The sequence below is a fragment of the Cyanistes caeruleus genome, chromosome 14 (genome assembly GCF_971803275.1).
Source record: "Cyanistes caeruleus chromosome 14, bCyaCae1.hap1.1, whole genome shotgun sequence".
Lineage (NCBI taxonomy): Eukaryota > Metazoa > Chordata > Aves > Passeriformes > Paridae > Cyanistes > Cyanistes caeruleus.
Genome location: NC_141714.1, coordinates 13,034,701 through 13,054,770, shown reverse-complemented (window position 1 = coordinate 13,054,770; position 20,070 = coordinate 13,034,701). Strand labels below are relative to the sequence as shown.

General features: G+C 45.8%; 1 protein-coding gene across 25 annotated transcripts in view; it reads left to right on the top strand.

The window, feature by feature from the left end:
* The window catches only part of MBNL3 (muscleblind like splicing regulator 3), an 87,923-nt gene that overhangs the window by 42,054 nt on the left and 25,799 nt on the right, over positions 1–20,070 (top strand). For all 25 annotated transcript variants that reach the window (XR_015276512.1, XR_015276517.1, XR_015276511.1 and 22 more), the window contains one exon: positions 17,221–17,385. Coding sequence is in view for 16 of the 25 variants with exons in the window: in XM_086850973.1 (XP_086707099.1) it covers positions 17,221–17,385 (165 nt within the window). In the remaining 9 variants the exon portion in view is untranslated. The remainder of the gene's footprint in view (positions 1–17,220; positions 17,386–20,070) is intronic.

The window sequence follows — 20,070 nt, the reverse complement described above, 5'->3', positions numbered from 1 at the left end:
ATGAGTTAGGATAGTAAAATCTTTCTGCTGTCCACACAGTAGAAAGTACATGGCACAAAAGTAATGCTCATCTCTCAGGAGCCCTGGGTTTTGCATTTGGCTCTCTGAACGTTTGGTTAGTGTTTGGCTTTGGTTTAGGATTTCAGTGACATGGTTACTTGATGTCCACACTGTCAGAGCAGCCGGATGCTGGAGTAGGGATTATTAACCACCAGCTCTGTGTTTTTACCTCCTCTGTCTGAAGCCAGCACCTGGGAATGGCTCAGTGCTGTTCTCTGTGTGCTTCAGTTCCAAGCTAGAAAACTGAGACCTGGAGGTGCCTTTCTGCAACGTTTAGCTTAAAGCTGTGAGGAAGAAGCATCTTCCTGAGAGGGCACAATTGGCTCACTGGGACATGAGCATACTCAAATCAAGCAATTCCCCAAGTTTGTAGTGAAATGTTACGGCAGATGGCCCGCTTACAATGCGGGATATTATTAGAACCATGATCAGTGCTAATAAGGTCATTGGTGGAGGGGGAGGAGGTCAGTGTCTGACCTTGTTTGGAAGGTGGCAGCCTGTGCTCTGTGAAGAAGTTTTCTCTTGCAGCAGTGCAATGTGAATGTTTAGAACAAGCTACTTTGTGTATTACTCTGGCTATAGAGTGGAGAGAAAGACCCACCACCCCATCCAGCAGAACTACTGCCGGGGTGCTGCTGGCTCCCACGCATTGCTGAAGTAGGTACACAGAGCACCATTAAATAAGTGAGGCAAATTCTGCTGAATTCTGGGAATGGGAACCAGGAGCAGTTTAGCTAATATTAATATTATAATACTAATATATATATATATATATTATATGTGTAATATATAATACAGAATGGGTGTGGTATCACAGTGCATTGCCCAGGTGACTGGTGGGTGGTCTCCTCTGAGTTTTATCTTGCCTCTGACCATACTCTGCATTAACACAGCACTAACTTTCAGTGTTTTCCTACACTGGTGTCAGAAAAAGACCCAAAACAATGACTACAAATAGGAGTGTTGGAGTCCAGTTGAGTTGCATGAGTGATGTCCACATCTCTGCCCAGCAGTACCCACACCAGGTTCTGATGGGGATTTAAGCCAACAGACTGAAACATGGTGCTTTAACTCATTACTTCTTTTCCTTATGGGTGATCAGCTCTGGATAGAGGAGATAATGCTTAAATAGAAGGGCATTTGGGAAAGTCTGGAGTATCTTGGGGTTCAAAGGTGGCCAGGGCAGCACTAACAGGGTGGAGTTGCAGCCCATGTGCCTGAGATCGTGGCCATCATGACGGTGCTTCCCTAAGTCCCTGTTACCCACAGGCGCACGGCTGGTGCTGGCAGCAGTCACACGGAGATTAGGTCCTTAAAGAGCCCTGCCTCAACTGAGCAGAGTTGAATGTAAAACCTCAGTGTGTAATCCCAGCGATATTGGCCGATCCCACTGATCTGTTTCTTCCTCTTGCTGTCCATTACTAAAGGATCAGAGCATGGGTGAGGCTTGCGGCCATTATGTGCTCTTGATCCCAAATGGTTGGTTTGTGCAATGTTGTGCTGCGTGTAGTGCTTGGGCTCTGCTCCCAGAATCCCTTCCACGTGATGCTGCAGATAGCAAACCCAGGATAAGTTTGCCAGGAGAAAGCTGGAGCCTCATGGGGTTGGACATTTCAGCCCATGCAGTAGCACTTTAGTGCTCAGGGTCCTGGGGAGTTGAAAACCAGCCATATAGAAGAGCCTTTAAGGAGGGCTTGGAAGGTCATCCAGGTATGGCAGAGATGATCATGTTTTAGGTCAGCTGTAGAAAGAAAAGCTCTTTCCTCCCTGTGGGGGAATCTTGTTTCATAAACCTGTGGTCTTTCAAGACAGAGAGTTGTCTTTGTAGGGAATGTTGCTCCTTCCCAAACATTGTAGGGGAAGGTGTTAAAAGATGTTTTTGCTTATGCAGGAACCCTCCCAAATCTTGCTCCGATGGTGCAGCAATTGAAGCCTTATTCTAATGCCTTTTTTCTTCTTTATGCTCTGTTTCCTTCTCCCCTCTGGGCCTATTTGTCCCCAAGCCCTAGAGCAGCTCCCCTGTCCTCTTTGTCCTTTTTGTAGTGTCTGCAGGGACTGTACAAGGCAGCCTGAGAAGTCTCTTGCTCTCCACTCCTGTTGCTTCAGAAGTCATTTTTGTTTCTCGGTGCATCTGGTGCCCTTGCAGATGAAGATGTAATCTCAGTTACCTCCCTGCAGACTTTGACTCCCTGCTGTGTCAATCCTGTTGCCTGTAAAACCTCGGTGATGTGCTGCAGGGTGGGAGCTGGAGCAAGGCAGGCAGGCTGAGTGACTCTGGGGCTCGAAGCTGGAAAGCCATCAGACAGGGATGTCTGAGCTGTGAGGGATCTCGAGGGAAGGAGGTTGGGGTGACTGTGGGGAGCAGTGCAGCTCCCCAAGCCACTTTCCCATAGGACTGGGGAGCTCAGGGATGTGGCAGAGACCCCGACCACCCATCACTGCCAGCTCTGTCAGCATCTGCTGGCTGGCATGTCACGGCAGGGCACAGATTGCCCAGCACAGCCATGTCACTTCTGTCACCAGAACCCACCCAAACCGCTCTGCAGCATCCTTGGGAGAGTTGGGGGCAGGGAGGGTGAAATCCCTTGGGGGCTGGGGGACAAATGGGCAGGATCACTTTTAGCTAGCGATGCAAAGGTGGGACACTGGGCAGGCTTCGAGGAGGAAGGAGCTCGGGAGGCATCGAGGGCATCACGGCTGCAGCAGCCCGGCACAGAGCAGCTGGAATGCAGTCTGGGTGTTGCTGAGGCTTCCCCTGGCTGCTTGGGGTTTTTCCATCAAGTCTGGTGTATTTAGACTGAAAACTCTTCAGGCTGGGACTGTCTCATTTTGTGTTTGGGTAGTAATTGGAGCAGGACCCTGAGCTGTAGCATTGATGAGTATTTGTATTCCCACAGCCAGAAATCCCCTGCTGCGGCCTTGTGCGATAAAGCACAGATTGAATTAAGAGGATTTTCATTGTTGTTTTGTGTTTCTCTGCATGGGTTTTTGAAGAGTCCACAGTAATATAAAATCTTTAGAAGTCTCTACTTAGAATAGAGCTCACATTAGGTAGGACAAAAGCACTACTCAAAACTGTGGGGTTTTTTCCTGTTTTGATTGTGCTAATTCTTGGAGAATAATTTTAAGCATCCTTTCAGTGCTTAGCCCAATCAGGAGAAAAGTGTTTGCAATTTTCTTACTTTGTCCATCTTGGCCTGTATCAGAGGCACTTGAAGAGAAGTTTGTGCAGGGATTTCTGCCTGGGCCCTATCAGAAGTCTGTCTATCTTGGTTTAAACCAGTTGGAGCATTTTTCCGGCTGTGTTGGAGTGTTTGCTTACGTAGGCACTGGTCCTGCTGCATTCCAGACTTGCTAATGACCCTGGAGCTTCTCTGCAGCTACTCCTCTCGTGGCAGAGAGACTGCAGATGTCCTCAAGAAAGGTCACTCTTTCTTGCAGAAAAAATCCCTCCAACCCCCATCCATCTATATGGGCCCATCCCACCTAAAAACAAATGAACATTTGCATTGCAGCTGACTCATCCTGACTGTGCCCGGTGAGGGCAGTGAAAGGTCTTTTTCTTGCTGCCCTTTTAGGAAGGGATTGTGCTGCATCTGAAGCTATCTCTTGCCAGTAGCAAAAGCAAAATACGTGAGATCAGGTGTCTACTGCCTAAGGAAGTAATGTTGTTTAAGATGGCTTTCTAATTGAAAACACCCTTGCACTCCTCATCTGCAAAAGATTGAGCATCTCAGGCAGTCTGTACTGCACTTGGTGAACTGGACAAGGATAAGTAGCTGAGGGTAGAAGTCTGGAAAGCAGAGCAGCAATACGGGAAGGACAGAAAAACCCCATGGTAATTTGATCGGTTTGCTTTTGTGCCTCAAGTCTGAATAAGCAAGCACATCGACATGGATATGCTTTAGCTGCTTCTGCCTCCCCCAGCTTTTCTCTTGTGCTCTCAAACCTAAGTAAGTGAATCTGGTAGTTATTAAAAACATGAACTCCAAAGCACCAAGCAAAAGAAGGGAAAGCCCTGATCAGTTCCATTCTTATTGGTCAGCTGGGACAGATGGATGGACAGACACATGTATGCTCATGCAGGACACATTCCTTTCTTAGCTGTTCTGGCACTTATACCAGTGCTGCTCAGAGGAGAATTTAGGTCAGACCAAAAGTTGCATCCCACAGGAGTAAATGGATACATCCACCTAACTAGGCATACAGCCTTTTCAGTGTTCTGTCCTACAGCTCTTGTTACACAGAAGGGAACAGATCACAGTGCTACATGGAATTAACCTCTCAGCAGCTGAAATCATGGTTTCTGCAAAGTACATTATCAGTTAATACCCATTCCTGGCATCATGGGGAGAAAGCAGATCACTCTTTCTAGATTGTGGTGTCTTTGGGCTGTACATCAGTGTGGAGACCACAGACCCTGAATTTTGGCTATCTAGGTCAGCATGGAATGCAAGGTAAGCAGAAAGCCTCTGCAGAAACCTTGAGCAGTCTGGTTTGCAGCATCTGTGTTGGCTTACTGTTCCTGTGAAGGCTTTGTTGCTTCATAACTGAGTGTGCTCAGTTAGGGACAAGAGCATGGATCTGCTTTGGCTAAGAGAGTTTGGGAGTGTGAATCTGCACAGACCCTCAGAGACTGCCTAACAGACTGTGGGAGCAGGGATCTTGAGTAGTGTTGTAATTAGAACAGGTAGAAGTTTTGTTCTAGCCAAGGTTGTTGTAATAAATCCATTGTATATTCACAGGTTTTCAGATGTTGGCACAGAATTTGGCATCGTGTTCATTAAAGCTGGCTGCCTGTGTGGCACTTGTGACTAGTGCATGGGAACTGCACCTAAATATGTCTCACTAATTGCAGTTTTATCCCAGAATTGTCATTGCCAAACTCTCCTTTTGCCCATAGAGATGTCAGTGGATTATCTTTGGCACTGTGAGCCCATCATGTTTGCCTCTGTGGAAAAAGGTCTGTCCTGTTGTCACCACAGCTTGCTATGCTTCTCCATGGGCTCAGCTCCTAACAAACATTTACACTGCCTTAACCTCCCTGTCTCTTGAGATGGTAGAAAATATTGGTCACATATCTGCTTTCTAGTGCCAGGTGTTTTTAAAGAACACTTCTGAAGGTGTTTTTTTAAGAGGAAAATCCCCTCTGTGACTTAAATGTGCATATGTTACTGGCTGTAATAAACAACTCACTAAATTGATCAGTCTGCAAAAGCTGACCGAGGTAGAATATTTGCCTAGGGCAAGGCAGGCTTTCTTCTTATTTTTGCTTGTTTTTTTCCTTTTTTCTCTTTCTTCCTTTCTCTTCAAGCCATGCTGCCTCCTAGATGGAGGGCTGTGATTCAATGTCACTTGGCCTGAATGTCCTTTTTGGAAGCCAAGGCCCATGTGAGATGTGTGGTCCTTGCCTGCTGTGCCTAGCAGGCTGCAGGAGCTCTCTCGAAGGTACTTTTTGTATCTGCACCTTTAATCCTTTGGCCAACAGCAAGTTCATTATACCATGGGCATGAAATCTGAGGCCTGGCAAGGACCAGAAAGCTTTGGGGTCCTTGCTCGGAGATGTGTGGAGTTGGTGGCACACAGTCAGCTCTTTTCTCATAGCTTGGTAGCTTCTCTGCAAAGCCAGAGCAGAGGGGAAACGTGCTGCTGTGCACAAATATGCCTGGCACGTGTAGTTGAAACAGGAGCATGAGGACAAAGCTTGGTCTTTGGTGAACTGAACCGTAGCCTGAGAAAGCAGCTGGGGATGTCAGTGGGCCATCAGGGTGAGAAGCAGGACAAGCTGGCTTTGCTCTCTGCCATGGGGCAAATCCTAGCCAAGAGCAGAAAGGTGTCCTGTGCATTGGAACATCAGACCCCTGGTTCTGACAGATGTCAGGGAGCAAATCCCGTGGTGGCAACTGAGGCCATCACCTCCTGTATTGCTGCATCTGCTGTTGCCCTGCACTCATCTCCTTTGTTGGCTTAAGCTATTGCACAGGACTGTGCAACTGGGCTCTGACATATCTTGGTGTTTCTACGTGACTTGTGGAAAGCTGGAGTGGCAGAGCCCAGCCACATCCTTCCCTGCTCAGGGAATGGTTGTGTTCTGCCAGGTTCTTAGAAAAACCCAACCAACCTAGCCACCTCCATATCTTTTTATTTGCAATTTAATTTTGCTTTCTGAAGCATAGTGAGAATGAGGTTTTCTGAGCATGACTTTGCCCTCTGCAGGACAGGAGGGAGTGTTTGGGTCAGACTCTTAGTTACCAATCTCTGCTCTTCCCTATTTGCCTTTTCCCTTGTGTAAACTTGAGACGTGAGGCTGCCAGAGGTGGTCACATGTCCGATATTTGTATTCATGAACACAGTACTTTAACATTTATTCTCCTGGGCTTTAACGTGCTTTGCTTGGTTCTGTCTACGTGTGGTTTGTCTGCTGCAATTGTAATATTCAACAGACACTGTAGGTAGAGGAAGGTCAGAAGCATCAACTTTCCCATATGACCTTGACAGATTCAGCTGGTGAAAGTTATAGAATTGGATTATGGGATTTACAATGAAAAGATGGTTTAAGGGACAAGAGAAACTGCACTTGCTGTTTTCAAATGCTGGCCTGGTGTAATAGCAGTCAGGAGGAACACAATTGAGTGAGATGGAAGGTAAAAGCCATATGTGAAGTTTAATTTTGTTTGTTTTTCTTTGGGATTTTGTGGTGTTTTTTTTAATACAGTACTTGTGCAGTATTGTTCCAGAGAGCTGGCATGGGCTTTTTTTTTTTTTTAATTTATTATAGAAGAAAAATCAATGACTTACCAGTGTTTCTATCTTCAGATAGAATTGATTTTTTTTTTTACTTAGAAATAGTCCCACATTGAAACCCACAGGAATATTAACATTGTTGGATGCCATCTACTCCACATCCTACTCTGTACATGTAGTGGTCCCAGGGCTAAACATGCTCCTAAATGTGCTCTCTTTACTGGACACTAAATGCCTTCTTTTGTAATTGTTATCGATCATTTCCTTCAGCAGGTCTGTGGCCAGGCAGATCTGTAAAATTTTATTTGTCTTGGAGAGAGCCTGTTTTTGATACTGTACTAAAGAAGCCTATTTTATTGTGCTTTTAGCATTCCTGAACCTAGGAGAGAAGTGGAATAATAGTTGGAAGACATTTAAAAGGCTCAGTTCAGAACTCTAAATGATGATACTTCTACTCTGTTTAAACCTTGTTTCAAATATGTGGTGGTAACAGACTGATACGGTTCACAAACGTAACATAATCAAAATGTATTGGTGGATACAAAAGAAAAGAGCTTGATGAAAGTCTTGATGAAGTCTTTAGTCCTGTCTTTTGTGGAATGAGATTGCTGTTATTGGAAATAGTAATCCCTCAGATAAACCTGTTTTTCTGCTCTGTGGCTATACAGCAATAAAAAATGTCAAAAAATATACTTTATCAGTGCCATACTCTTTTAATATATATTTTTTGGGCTTGGTAAACACTGTCCATTGCTTGGAGCAAGCTAAAATGTTCCACAAAACAAAAACATTAAAATCAATATACTTTTTTTCATTGAGCATAACAGAGTGTGCCATTGGCCTCAAAGAAGAGAGCTTGGCAGGGGAACAGAGCTGGAAAGAGTTGTCAAGATGTAAAAATATAATGAAGGAGCTACAGGGCTTTTCCCAACAAAATAACTGCTCTGAGTTTTTAAGAACCTTCAAGTATAACAAACAGCTTGGAATGAAAATCCTGCGTGAAAGCAGGAGGACAGCCATGACCTCTTTGTGCTGTCCTGGGGAAACTCAGTAGAACATTGCTGTATTCAGCAATGTGCAAAACTTCACTCACAGCAGCTCTTAGCTTCCCTAATTGCCAGGTGAATAAGGATTTGGGAATTTAGGCTAGTGCCTGTGGCTGCTTAGAGTCTACTGGAATGCAGTAGTTGCATGTCCCCCCTGTTCCTAATTAAAATATATTTTAAAATGTCAGGGTGATAGTACTTGAGCTCTGTGGTAACAAGCCATCGTTTCTTTCTGGGGCTGGATTTGCCTGCCGAGGTCAGTGGTTTGAAGTGATTGGCAATGGCTGTGAGTGGCTGTCACCAGTTAAGGTGCTACCAAAAAGGGAGATGAGGACATAGAAATTCTGCTTTCTGCTATGTTTTTGTCTCCTGTTCTGTTTTGAATTTTGTAACAAAAACAAGCTTGACAAGCATTTTGAGGCTACAGATTTTAAGTGAGTCCTAGATAAGCATGTTTGAGTTCCAGCAGAGCACATCTGAGCTTGCAAACCCCCTGTCCAAGTGCTTTGCACTTTTATACAGATTATTTGAAAGGACTGGCATGTGCAGTAGGGCTTGGTCACACTGTGCATCTGTTTGTTCCCAGCATTTGCACCTGATCACAGTCTTACCCTGGTGTGAGGGAAGCACTGTGATGTGCTCAGTGTACATTTTTAATATGCTGGTGAAATTGTTCAGGTGCTAAACTGTTTGTGCCATGTGATGGGAAGAGTGTCCTCTGCTTGGGCAAAGTGCTGCTGTCCCTTATATGCCTTTTGGTGGTGACCTGTCCTACTCTGCAGTAGGTATATGACTGAGGCCCTGTCAGCTTGGCCACGTGCCACAGGGGTTGGTCATCATGTGTTGGTGGCAAGGGGCAGCTTTCCAGTCCTGTGATGGGTGAGAGCCTTCAAGCACAGCACATCCTCCTGAGCCAGTGGCACACAACACAGCCCCTTACAGCTTGTTTTGTGTCTGTGGTAGAGGCTGGCTTTCACAGTCTGAGGCTGGAACGACAAAGAGATGGACTTGTTACGGTTTGTTCAGCAGTCTCCTCAGCTGGCTGTTGGCAGCTTTTTTGCTGGACTTGAATACTTTTTGCAAAAAGGTATTTTTTTACCTTCTGTGTCCTTTCTATCCTCCCTGCAAAGCAAAAATATCCTAGCAGAACAGTCACAGGGGGAGGCCAAAGAACAGCATCAGTGTCTTAGAGCCAGGTATTGTTGAGTTTGCTTTCCATTTCTTGTGTGTTTTTCTGACTCTATGGCCATAGAGCTAGACTCTATCTGGACTGAAGTGGTAGTGTTTCACTGACCTGTTCTTTTAAAGTTGCAGAGGATAGAATGTTTTGGGCTTTTTAAGCCCAAGCATTGGTTGGCATCTCAAGGCTCTGCCCCACAGCTGTAGGAAATCTGGGTTGACTGGGACTGTGCAAAATGCACCAGAGGCAGACAGAGACTGAGCAAAGTGTACCAGCCTCCCTTCAGTGGGGTGAACACAGAGTGTCTGCTTGGTGTGCTCTGAGGGTTTTCAAGCTGCCTTGCACTTGCATGTGCCACTGAGCTTTGCTTTGAGCTCTCAGTTCAAAAGGACCCAAAACTCTTGTCATAGCTGCCAAATGTCACCTGCTTTCATTTGGAATAATGCAAAACATCAAGGTTCACTCGTTTTAGTCAAAATCAAGTCTAGGCTTGCTTAGAAAGGGCTTGACCTAACACTCATTGAAGCCATGAAATTCAGTTGCTGTTTTAGTGACAAGCTGGGATTGCCTTGAGAGTGCAGGAAACGTTGGTAGCCCTGGGAGCTTGTGATAGCTATTCTGGTTTTTCCACTGAAGCTGTGTGGAAAGGCAGGTCTGACTCTTGTCCTCTGTACCCTGACAAAAGACATGTCCCTGTTCACCTCAGCAGCCCTGGGTCAGAGCTGACATGCTGCTGCTGCAGCTCAGAGCATCGTTCAGAACAGCATAAAATCTGCAAACGATTCTCAAGTGACTGCAGGGGAGCTGAGCTGGGCTAAAATAACACCTGGGGTGTTTTTAGCAGTTTTCTTCTCATCTGTCTGCCTAGGCTCAGGGAGGTGGCTCCTTTTACTCAGAGGTGGGAATTTCAAAGTTAGGCAAAACTCATCCTAGAGATATTGTAGAACTGTGTTTTGTGCTTCTTATGGGGTATTTGAATTCTCTTTCTACCAAATTCTGTATTCATGAACTGTAACCTTTCCTGGCTAGAACATACATTTTGCTTTTTCTTTCCAGCTATGATCTATTCACAGCAGGATCCTCACCATAACAGCAGTCTCTGGGCTCTCTGTAAATGGGTGTTACACCTGCATTAGGAAAATGTCAGCAGCCAGCTGTGCTGTATTTTTTATTGCTGTTACAAGTAACTTTAGACCACCAGTTTCTTTGTACCCAATATTGTATAAGCAGGGCTGCTGGCATAGGAGGGGTGCAGAGCACGGACTCTCCAGAATCCCAACATCTGTCCCAAAAGGAGCAGAAAAAGCAGTAGAACTGGGAAGCCTTTGATAGGAGTTATTTCAGAGAGGGAGGATGGAGTGCTGGCTCTAGGTTTGAGAGTCTTTGATGCAGCACAAATCCACTTCCAAACAAGACAGGGAACAAAGCATTGGATAAACTTTAATGTAACTATCCACAACAGCTTGGAAAACTTGAGTTCAGTGGCGGTCTGGAAGGATGTGCTTGGCAGGACTGTTCGGTTTTGTTTTGTTCTGATGGCTTGAATGATGGAATAGAGAGAGTATGCTTGTTAAATTGGTAGGGTGCTTTGAGCTGGAAAGAACTACAGACTCTTTAGAGAACTAGATGTGGAGTTGCAGATAGTTTTGACAGGTTGGAAAAGTAATCCATAAAAAGGCGAGTGAGTTCAATAAAAACAGTATGAAATACAGCGTTGGAGTGAATCAGCTGCCTCATACAGGGTGCAGCATAGCTAGGTCTGGAGTAGTTCTGGAAGAGGCTTGTTGAGAGTGAATCAAAGAACATTCCATTGTTAATAGGAAAGAAAATGCCATGCAGGGATGTAAAAGCAGCAGTGTGATCTGCAGGACATGTGAAAAAATCTGTGTACCTGCACAGCACTAGTCAGGGATTAGGTGGAACACAGTGCTCCGTGCAGGTACCCACAGCAGCAGGGACTGGGGGAGTCGCCTAAGGAAAGGCATGGAGACTGCGCTGGGAGGGTTGAAAGAGCATGGTTTGCGTAGTCTAGAGCTGAGAGTTTTAAGGAAGGGGGTAGATGTGACCATAGCCTTTAGGTATGGGTCCTTCCTCAAGGAGGAAGAGAATAATTCTTGATCTGGCCTAAACCAGTTTTAGGTTTCTATTGCAAGTGGAGCAAAACTGCAGTTGAAATACACAAGTAATGGGTACAAGGAAAATAGGTGATCTGTGTGGTCAGTAGGGACATGTATCACTTAACTATATTCTTCTAGAGCTGCTTTTCAGGATGTTTGTAGGGGTCTAACACCCTTCCATGAAAACATATTCAAGGAGTGTTTTCTGCTAATTACAGATTAAAACTTCTCTGTGGAAGTCAGTTGCTCCAACACTGCTAGGAGGAAAGCATTGCTCTTAAGCAGATGTTACGTGATGTATTGGGCCAGGGTCAATGTTCAGGAGAGGTTGCAGTTCTCACTTCCTCATTTGGCAGCAAAATTTCTGAAATTTCATTAGCCTGTAGAAAGGACTCGCAGATAAAGGTGTATTCAAGGCGGGCTTTGAACTGCAGCGAGTGACAGCTGGGCTGCGTGAGCACCTATCTGAGACGCAACACTCGCTAATGATCAGACTGACTTGTCAGCTCCAGCCTCTTTTGTTTTCCAGTTGAAAACATGCTATTTCCATGCTATTTGATGTTTGCCAGTGAAAGGTGTTTGATCCAGCAGTGAGATGGACAACTATCTCCTTTCCTCCAACTCAGTTCTCTACCTATGTGGAAAGAGGAACGTGGTGCAGCATTGGAAGTGGCAGGATGAGCCATTCAATCCAGCCAGCATTCCACTTGCTCAGCCCTGGAGCTGCTGGTTGCTTAAGGACAAACTGCAATGAGCACAAAGAACTTGAGTAGAAATAGTGCATTGGTGGTTTGCTGTCCTGGAAGGGTAACTTTGAAGCTGCAAGTTCTTATGGGATGGGTGAAGGACTTAGAGCTTGGGCATCATGTACCAAGTCTGTCTCCTAGGACCTCTTTTCTTACAGAGCAGGTGGCAACACAGGGAGACCTAAAGCAGCATGTGCTGCTCAGTGCATGTTCTTAGTTGTGCATGGACATGGGGATGCAACCCTGAACTTCCCACTTCTTGCCTTCCCCTGTTGCAGGACAGTTCATGCTCTATGGCATGAATTTGCAGCCTGCCCTGCAAATGTGGGGCAGACACCGTGAGTTGAGGTTGTATTGTGTATGAGAAAGCCATGCAAGGCTGTGGCACAAGCATGGATCCTTATCCATAGCCAGGAGAGAGCCTTTGTGTGCATGTGGTGAGTGGGATGGGAAGCAGAGAGCGTTTTGTGCCTCAGCACTGGAGCGACAGGCACTGAGTAAGCAGGGCCAGCACATCTCTGATTGTGCCTCCCCACTGAGTTCCTCTTGGGGAGGTGGAAATCTGCTGCTTCATGCAGAGAAAAGTTATGTAGACAAGCTGTGTTTTGGTGCCTGGTTTTGTGCAAAACATGGAAATCCTTTCCTGCCTGGTCTCTTTTCATTCTCTTTGCTGTCAGTCATTGCCTATGTCATCAGTGTCTGTGGAAAAGACTGCACAGTCAGGGCACCAACCTACTGCAGCCTCCAGTGTGTGAAAAGCCGCATTAGCTTGAAGATTTTCACATGAGAACTGCTCATGATTGATGGGACATAGTGTACAGTCATTAAAACCAGAAATGTGTGTCTGGAGCCCCCTCACTGGTGTCCGGGATTAAAGAGACCGTAACAAACTGCATTACTGGTGCACATGTGAGCAAGCATTGGGGTTTGTGCTGGGTGCCTTGTTTCTGCAGCACTGTTCAACTCTCTTCAGCAGCCAGGGAGGAGAGAATTTGTGCAACATGCTTAGGGAAGGTTCATCCAGCCTGGTGCAGTACCCAGAATGCTCTTATTTGCATCCCTCTGAGCTAGGATGCAGATGACAAGGTGCAAACTCTACAGAGCCAGGTGTAATGCAGGTTTTTCTACGGGATTTCAGTGTGCTGCTGTCAGTGCTGCACTCCAAACAGCTGGCTTTGTTGCAATGCAAGCTGCTGTCACGTTAGCTGGTGTCAGATGCCAGCCATTTACAGTATACGCCATCACAGCATGACTTAAGTTGGCAACACAGAGTCAATCACATGCCAGCAGCCTACTGTAAGGGTGGGGGAGTGTGCGGGAAGAAATGGGGAGAAGATACTCTTATAAAATCTTTTAATGATTTATTTTTAATATCCATTTTTCAAGCCTATGAAAGTGCAGTCCATATGCTTTTCCCTCATGGCTGTAGTTGGCAGAGAATCAGATGAATATGGTCCTTCAGACTCCTTCCATTTTGTGAGGAGCCAGAAAATACAGCTATATTTAGCATGTTACCAAGGCCAGCAGCAGTCTGTTACTGGGTGGTGATTCCCTGGCTGCAGGCTTGTGTGCCACCCGGGACAGGGTGGGAATGCGCCTGTCCTGGAGTCAGTGCTCAGGCTAAATTGACAGCAGCAAATCTCAAATTTCTGGTGCCAGCAGGCTCAATGTGCTGCTTACCAGCACAGATCAGTCTCTGAGCACTAGGCCCCTACCAGCACATGCAATGGCCACTCCAGGTGCTGTAATGGTGCTTTTTGGTGCAACACTCAGCTTGGAGAATGTCTCAGTTGGTCTTCAGTGCGCAGCCCTGGAACTGTCCCGTACCCTATGCTGAGCTTTCAATATGCTGGAGCCACAGCTAGTCCCTGCAGGAAAACTGTGCCTCGTAGCATAAATATGCTCATCTAAAACTGGGGGCCTAACTCCTCTTGTATTTCTCATGTTGTATTCTTAGGCCACCCAGGTATAAAATGGAGTTGTCCTGATTTATCCCCAGCCCAGTATCCACACAGCAGATTTGCTACCAGTTCCCTGTTGCTTTCCCTGCTGTGTTGCAGCTGGTACTGAGGAGTTAAAAATGGCAGTTCCTTTGTCCTTCTGGCAGCTTTTGTAGAGCTGAAAAATTGGTTTAGAAGAACTGTGTTTGTTCCTGGGAAGTACCAGGAGCTGTGGGTATTGTGATGGAAGGGTAGAAGGGCTCACCCCTTCCAGTGTTGGAGTTCAGGGGGTACTACTGGTGCCCATGACTATAGAGCGAGACAGCTTGAAAGTTGTTACATAGTAAGATGTCTAAACTGGGAACATTTTGTGTCACTCTGTCACATCACCAGTTCCTAAAATTCATTGTCTGAGAGATGAAGAACTTACTGTAGTGCTGGAGAGAGGGCAGCTCAACTCAGCCGTGGCTTCCAATGTGCCTCAGTGAAACAAAGTGGTTGGTGGTGCTCAGGATCAAAATGTTGGCAAGGAGGAGTTAGACCAAAGACATGGGTTTGAATCTGAGTGTAGCAGTGATTCATTTAGTCTTTCTGAGCCCTCAAAGGCCTGTCTGACAGCATTTTACAGCCTTTGCTCTGCAGCAGCGTTTGCACAGCTCTGTTTCTTACAAATACATGTCCTTGAAACCAGTAGCACTGTGTGGGCACTGGTTTCAGCTTACAGGCTCTGTCTGCAAGACCAACGCCTTGTGCTGTATGGTGGTTTTTTTATTGGTAGTAAAAATATTCTGTTTGTAGAACCCCCTGTTGGAATTAAACAAACTGCTTTGAGAAAGAAAAAAGTAGAACAAAGCTTCACACCAAGCTGGGGTTGCTGGTATCAATGATATTCACAATTTCAGTTGAAACAGCAAAGTCCTTCTCAAGTTGAAGTCAACTGTGTAAGTATTGTTTACAAAAAACAGTAGTTCTTTTTTTTCAATCTTCTCCATTCCTGCAGTGTAGAAACATCTACACAGATTTATTCCAAATTTGGTAGAAATAAGTGTTTCCCTAACCCAAAGCACTTGTGCCAAGTTACAGTCAGGAGGAATTTCTAAGGCTGATGTGTAAGCCCGTGGGAGGTTGGAGCTTAGAATCGAGCAGCTGCCCGGCCACATACAGCCTGTGGTTCAGTGGGGTCTGCTCCTGGTCAGCAGCAGCTCTGCAGGAGCTGTGGAGGTGGGACACTGCAGGTGTGCTCTGAGGCTGAACCCTGGACTCTTGCTGGGTCCCAGATGATGGGATAGTCTGTCGAGAGGCCTGGTCCTGTGCAGCATGAGAAGAATGACCCAAATCTGCCCAGTGCTGATGAGTGTTGTCCTTGCAGATTAATGCAGTTATTTCCTTTGTAGTGGCACAGTCTGAGCACCAGCCAGCTGCCATTTTACCCTCACTTCACACAGATGTGAAAAAGTGTCTGGGGATGAAGATTTGTGTCCTCAGGGGCTGTGAGCAATTAACTCACTGCTGGTGATCTGGGGCTGCTGGATTACTGAGAAGCCAAAACAATAGCATGAAAAAGCCTCTTTTGTTTTTAGTTGGGTTGCTGGGAGCCACTGGGCTCTTCTAGGAGCAGGCCAGAGAGTTTCGTTCCATCAAGCCAGGCTGCTAAAGTTTGGAAGTGTTTTTTTTCCTGTCCCACTGTCTCAAGCCCATGACTTCTTGCATTTAATTATTTGCCTTTTGTTTAATTCTGATCTCCTCAGAGCAGGTAAGAGAGGAGCCTTTTCCCATGACAAATGTCAAACAGCCCCTTTTAAGCAGCAGTCAAGCTCTTCAACCCTCTCCCCAGTGGTGCTGTTATTCCCACCAGGAAGTGGGGCAGAGTAAAGCTTGGAAATCTAAGGCTGCCCTACAGCGACCTGGCATGCTGGGGAGCCTGGCTGGGGATTCAAAACCAGCTCCTGCAGTGGGTGACAGCATTGACTTTTTGCAGTGGTTCTTGGACTGTCCAGTGATTTCACCTGTATGTTTGCAAAAGCCTTAAAGAATCTCCAGGGGAGTATCCTGGATGCATCAGAGGCTGATCCCAGGAGGTTCTCACCTGAGCCTTGGGTGAGTGGTGTGTAACAGCTGTATCCTTGTGGACCTGGTTATGGGGTTACAGCTCTGCTGCACATAATCCTGCTAACAGGGACAGGTACATGGGGTCATCTGGTGTGCCCCTTTTGGAAGGCAAATGTAATTACAGTGAGACTGAGAACTCTGTGTACAGCCCTTGACGACTGTGCCTGGGACAGGCTTGGTAATGGATGGTCTTGTGCCTTTGCTGGCTGCAGGAACTGTTATTAATTATCTGTCGTGGAACAGCTCTGTGGCCTCCATGTCTGGCCTTATTTTAATAGGCTTTGATTAGCTAAAAAGAATTTGTTCCTCAAAAAGTAACCATTTTTGCATAAAGTTACATTAAGTGTTTTATGTTTTCTGTGTGCCTCTTGTTTCTTGAGGAAGAAATTAAATAAGAAAGGGGGGAGAGAAAAAGCTTAATTTTCAAGAACTATTTCATCTTAATGACAACATTTGTTACTAGCTTTCTTATTTAGTGATCTATTGATATTTATCTTCTTATGTCTACTTGCAAACACTATGAAAGTAAGGCACAGTTTATACATGTTTTTTAAGTGATGATCTCAGTTGATTTGCAGGGATAACATCAGTGATCTCCTGCTTTTTAGGAGCCACTGGCATGGCCAGTGCTTACGTTTATTGCATGGGGGAAGGAGTCAGTGATGCAACACACATCACTTTTGACAAATGAAAGCATGAAGGGGGAAAACGGTTTCAGTTCTTCCTCCTGTGACTGCTAGTTCTCAGCATCTTGGGGTACCTGCATGTTGTGGAACAGAGGTGCTGCCTTACAGAGCTGTCCTCTTAAAGTTTTACCCAGTGCAGCTGGGGAAATGGTGGAGACAGTTTTGTTTCTTGCTGTCTGGTTATCAGGGCAAATTAAGTGGTCTGGTGTTGGGAAGGAGGGGAAAAGCAACCCACGCAAGGAGCACAGGGAATTCTGGTTGTTGTTTCTGGAATTGTTGCCACCAGCTTCTGAAAGTATTGGTGTTTGTGTTAGATTGTTTGGGTTTTTTTCTTACAACAATCATTTTAACATCAGGAAGCCTGACTTTTTGGTTTAGCTTGATAGTATTCAGTTAGTGTTACTGCAGGAGAAGTCATGTTGCTCTTCTCTTCACCTACTATAGAAAAATCACAAAAGAGGCACAGTAGCTACCAAGCTGCCTCCGCCTCGATGATTGTGTTGTTCCAGTAACCCAAACAATCCCTAATTAAATTTCTCTGGCTGCCCTGGGTGTTACATTCACTGAAATGCTGTTCCATTATGTTTTTTAGGGCCGGTGTACCCGAGAGAACTGCAAATATCTCCACCCTCCCCCACATTTAAAAACACAACTTGAAATAAATGGACGGAACAACCTGATCCAGCAGAAGACGGCCGCAGCCATGTTTGCTCAGCAGATGCAGTTCATGCTACCGGGCGCGCAGCTACAGCCAATTGTGAGTTATAGCCACGGACCCATTGGCTTCACACTGCTCCCTGTCCCTCCCCTGTTTGCTCACAGAGGCCCCAGCCCTGTGCCTGAGCTCAGGCCATTGTATGTGCTGCACAGAACTGGGCAGAGTCCTTCCAGAGGGGTCGGATGCTACCTTTGCATCTCCTTGCAAGCTGTGTCTCTTTTCCTCTGATAACCGAGGAGCTGCGAGATTCAGGGCTTCAAGTGGAAGGGTCTTTGCACCAGCTGCTTTTTTGACCAGTTGGTTGACATACATCCCAGAAGTTTTGAGTGGCTCAATTCCAGTGGATCCTGTTTTGGATAGCTGTTTTCCACTGAGATGATGCTGACTCCCTTGGACTAGATGTGTTGCACTGTTGGACTAAAACTAGGGCAGATGAATCCTACCTAGACTTTAATCCTTTTTCATGTCTATGAGTGAGACCCATTTCACTGCAGCTGTCCCAGCAGAGACTTGTACTAATGTCACAGCCCTGTCACTTGTTTTTCACAGTAATGCTGATTTAGAGTAAGAGCAGGAAGATTTGCTTCTCTTCAGGTAGGAAGGGAAGCCTGTGGGAGATAGGTGTTTGTGGAGCAGGTAGTTCAGAGAAGCCTTCACTGCCTGTCCCTGCTTTTGCTTGTCAGTTAAAACAGGTTTCAGGCTGGAGAACCCTGTTATGCCAGGGAAAGGATGGCTTGTGTCTGCTGGTTGGTGTATCTGGGAGGGGATGACGTTTGTCAGCTGAGTTTTAGTCTGTCACAATGTATATTTCAGTAACTGTCAGAGGTCTTGAAGCAGCTCTTCAGTGCTGATGTGAATAAGCTGCACTGAGAGTTAATTAGGAGTTCTCAGTTTAAAGTTGGGCTGAGTATCTTTCCTGGGTCAATGTGCACTTAGTGTGCTGTAGTTGGGTGAGGCTTCTTGTGCTGTGCTACACATGAGGACTGGCCAGGTCCTTCGGACAAGCTCTTCTAGCCTGAAGGTGTCAAGTCTGTGAACCAGCCTGAACTTGGTCTCCTGGTGTCCCACCTGCACTGCCTGACCTCTCTATCCATGTGGGACACAGCATCTGTCACCCCAGCTTTGAAAAGCTCAGGTGTTCCTGGTTTATTCTCACCAGAGAACAGTGAAGGTTGTTGTGTTGTTTGGTATAAGAGCTTGTGATGGAGGTTTCTCTGTTTCAGCAGGGAAAACTGGCCAGTGTCCCTTCATGATGTTGGTCTGCCACCAGCCTGGGCCATTTCCTCAGTCTGGCATATCCGCCTGTGTTTTGGGGGCTTTTCCATGTTTGCCATCACTCTGATTATCCTGTGTGTCTGCTAGTAGCTTTGTCTTGGCCCTGCCCTGTAAGTTAGGAAAATGCTGTCTATTCTTTCCATTTTGAAGATGGAAAGGTGAGACAGAAGATTGTCCACAGAAAAGGTCCTTAGTTGTGCTGTGCCTTAGGCTCTTAATTGCTATAATCTTGCACCTCTTTTTTGTGGAGTTTGAAAGTATTGTCCACATCAGAAGGAAATCCTGAATTCTCACAAGACAGTGGCATTGCTTTCCAAGTCCTGTACCAAAAACAAACCCTTCCTATTTGAAGTTTACCTCTGTAGGGAGTTCATGATGGATGCTCTTTGGCTGGCTATTCAAAGTATCTTTGGGATTTCCTCTTTGGAAAGTTCCCATCTTTCCACTTTGCAATCTTTTAGGTCCAGTGTGCTCCTAAATTTTACTCCTGCCTTTCAAATTGCCTCTCAAACTGAATGTGTCTGTTTGTCTGGTTAGTGCTGTCATTTCAGAGGTAGCTTTATCTGATGAGAAGGGCCCCTGGTTTCTAAATTGTGCCATGAGGAAGACATGGGCAAAGAAGAAAAATAAAAATTCGTAGTGACTGCTCCCTTCATGCTTTCCCACACTTTACTCAGACTAAACAAGCTCTTGGTCTGATTCCTGCTGCCCAACTTGCTCCACACCAATTTCAGGACAAACAAGAGATTTCTCTTTCAACTGCCTTTGATTTCCCAAAGATGCTGTCAGTGGAAGCTAGCTTTGAGAACTTTTTTCTCTCTAAATGAGAAGGGTGGGGCCTCCTTCTGGGTACACATGAAATCTGTCAAAGTAGAAAGTATTGTATCTGATGCAGCAGCAGAACAAATCCCATGTGATCAGAAAGCTGATCAACAGGATGCCTGCTTAATTGGAATGCTTGCCAGAGATGAGATTTGAAATAGCACACTTAATAGCTCCAAACAATGGCTGAATGTTTAGACGTTTTAAAGTGCAGTTTCACGAGAAAAGTTACCTAATTAAAAAAAACCCACCACCAAAAAAAACCCCACCAAATTAAAACCAAATCCGTTTTTTTAACGTAGCAGCTTTTCACCAGGCTTCCTGAAATGTCATCTGTCTATGAGCTGGGCTCTGGCATTGATAGGCAGAGCTACTTTGGTAAATGTTATGTCTGGTTTCTTGGATATGGTTGCTTTGTGTCCTGTGTGTGCCAGTGCAAGACCACCCAAAAAGTGCTGCCCTCTCCCCACCCTCTCCATCCTGCTTTATCCCTTTGCAGCAGTGTGGGACAGACTTTGGAGCTGACCATGGAGGTGCTTCAGGCCAGGATCCAAGTGACATGGTGGAGCAGGGCACTGGTTTGCCTGGTGCTTCCCCACTAGTGCCTGAACAAGCCCTTCGTTGATG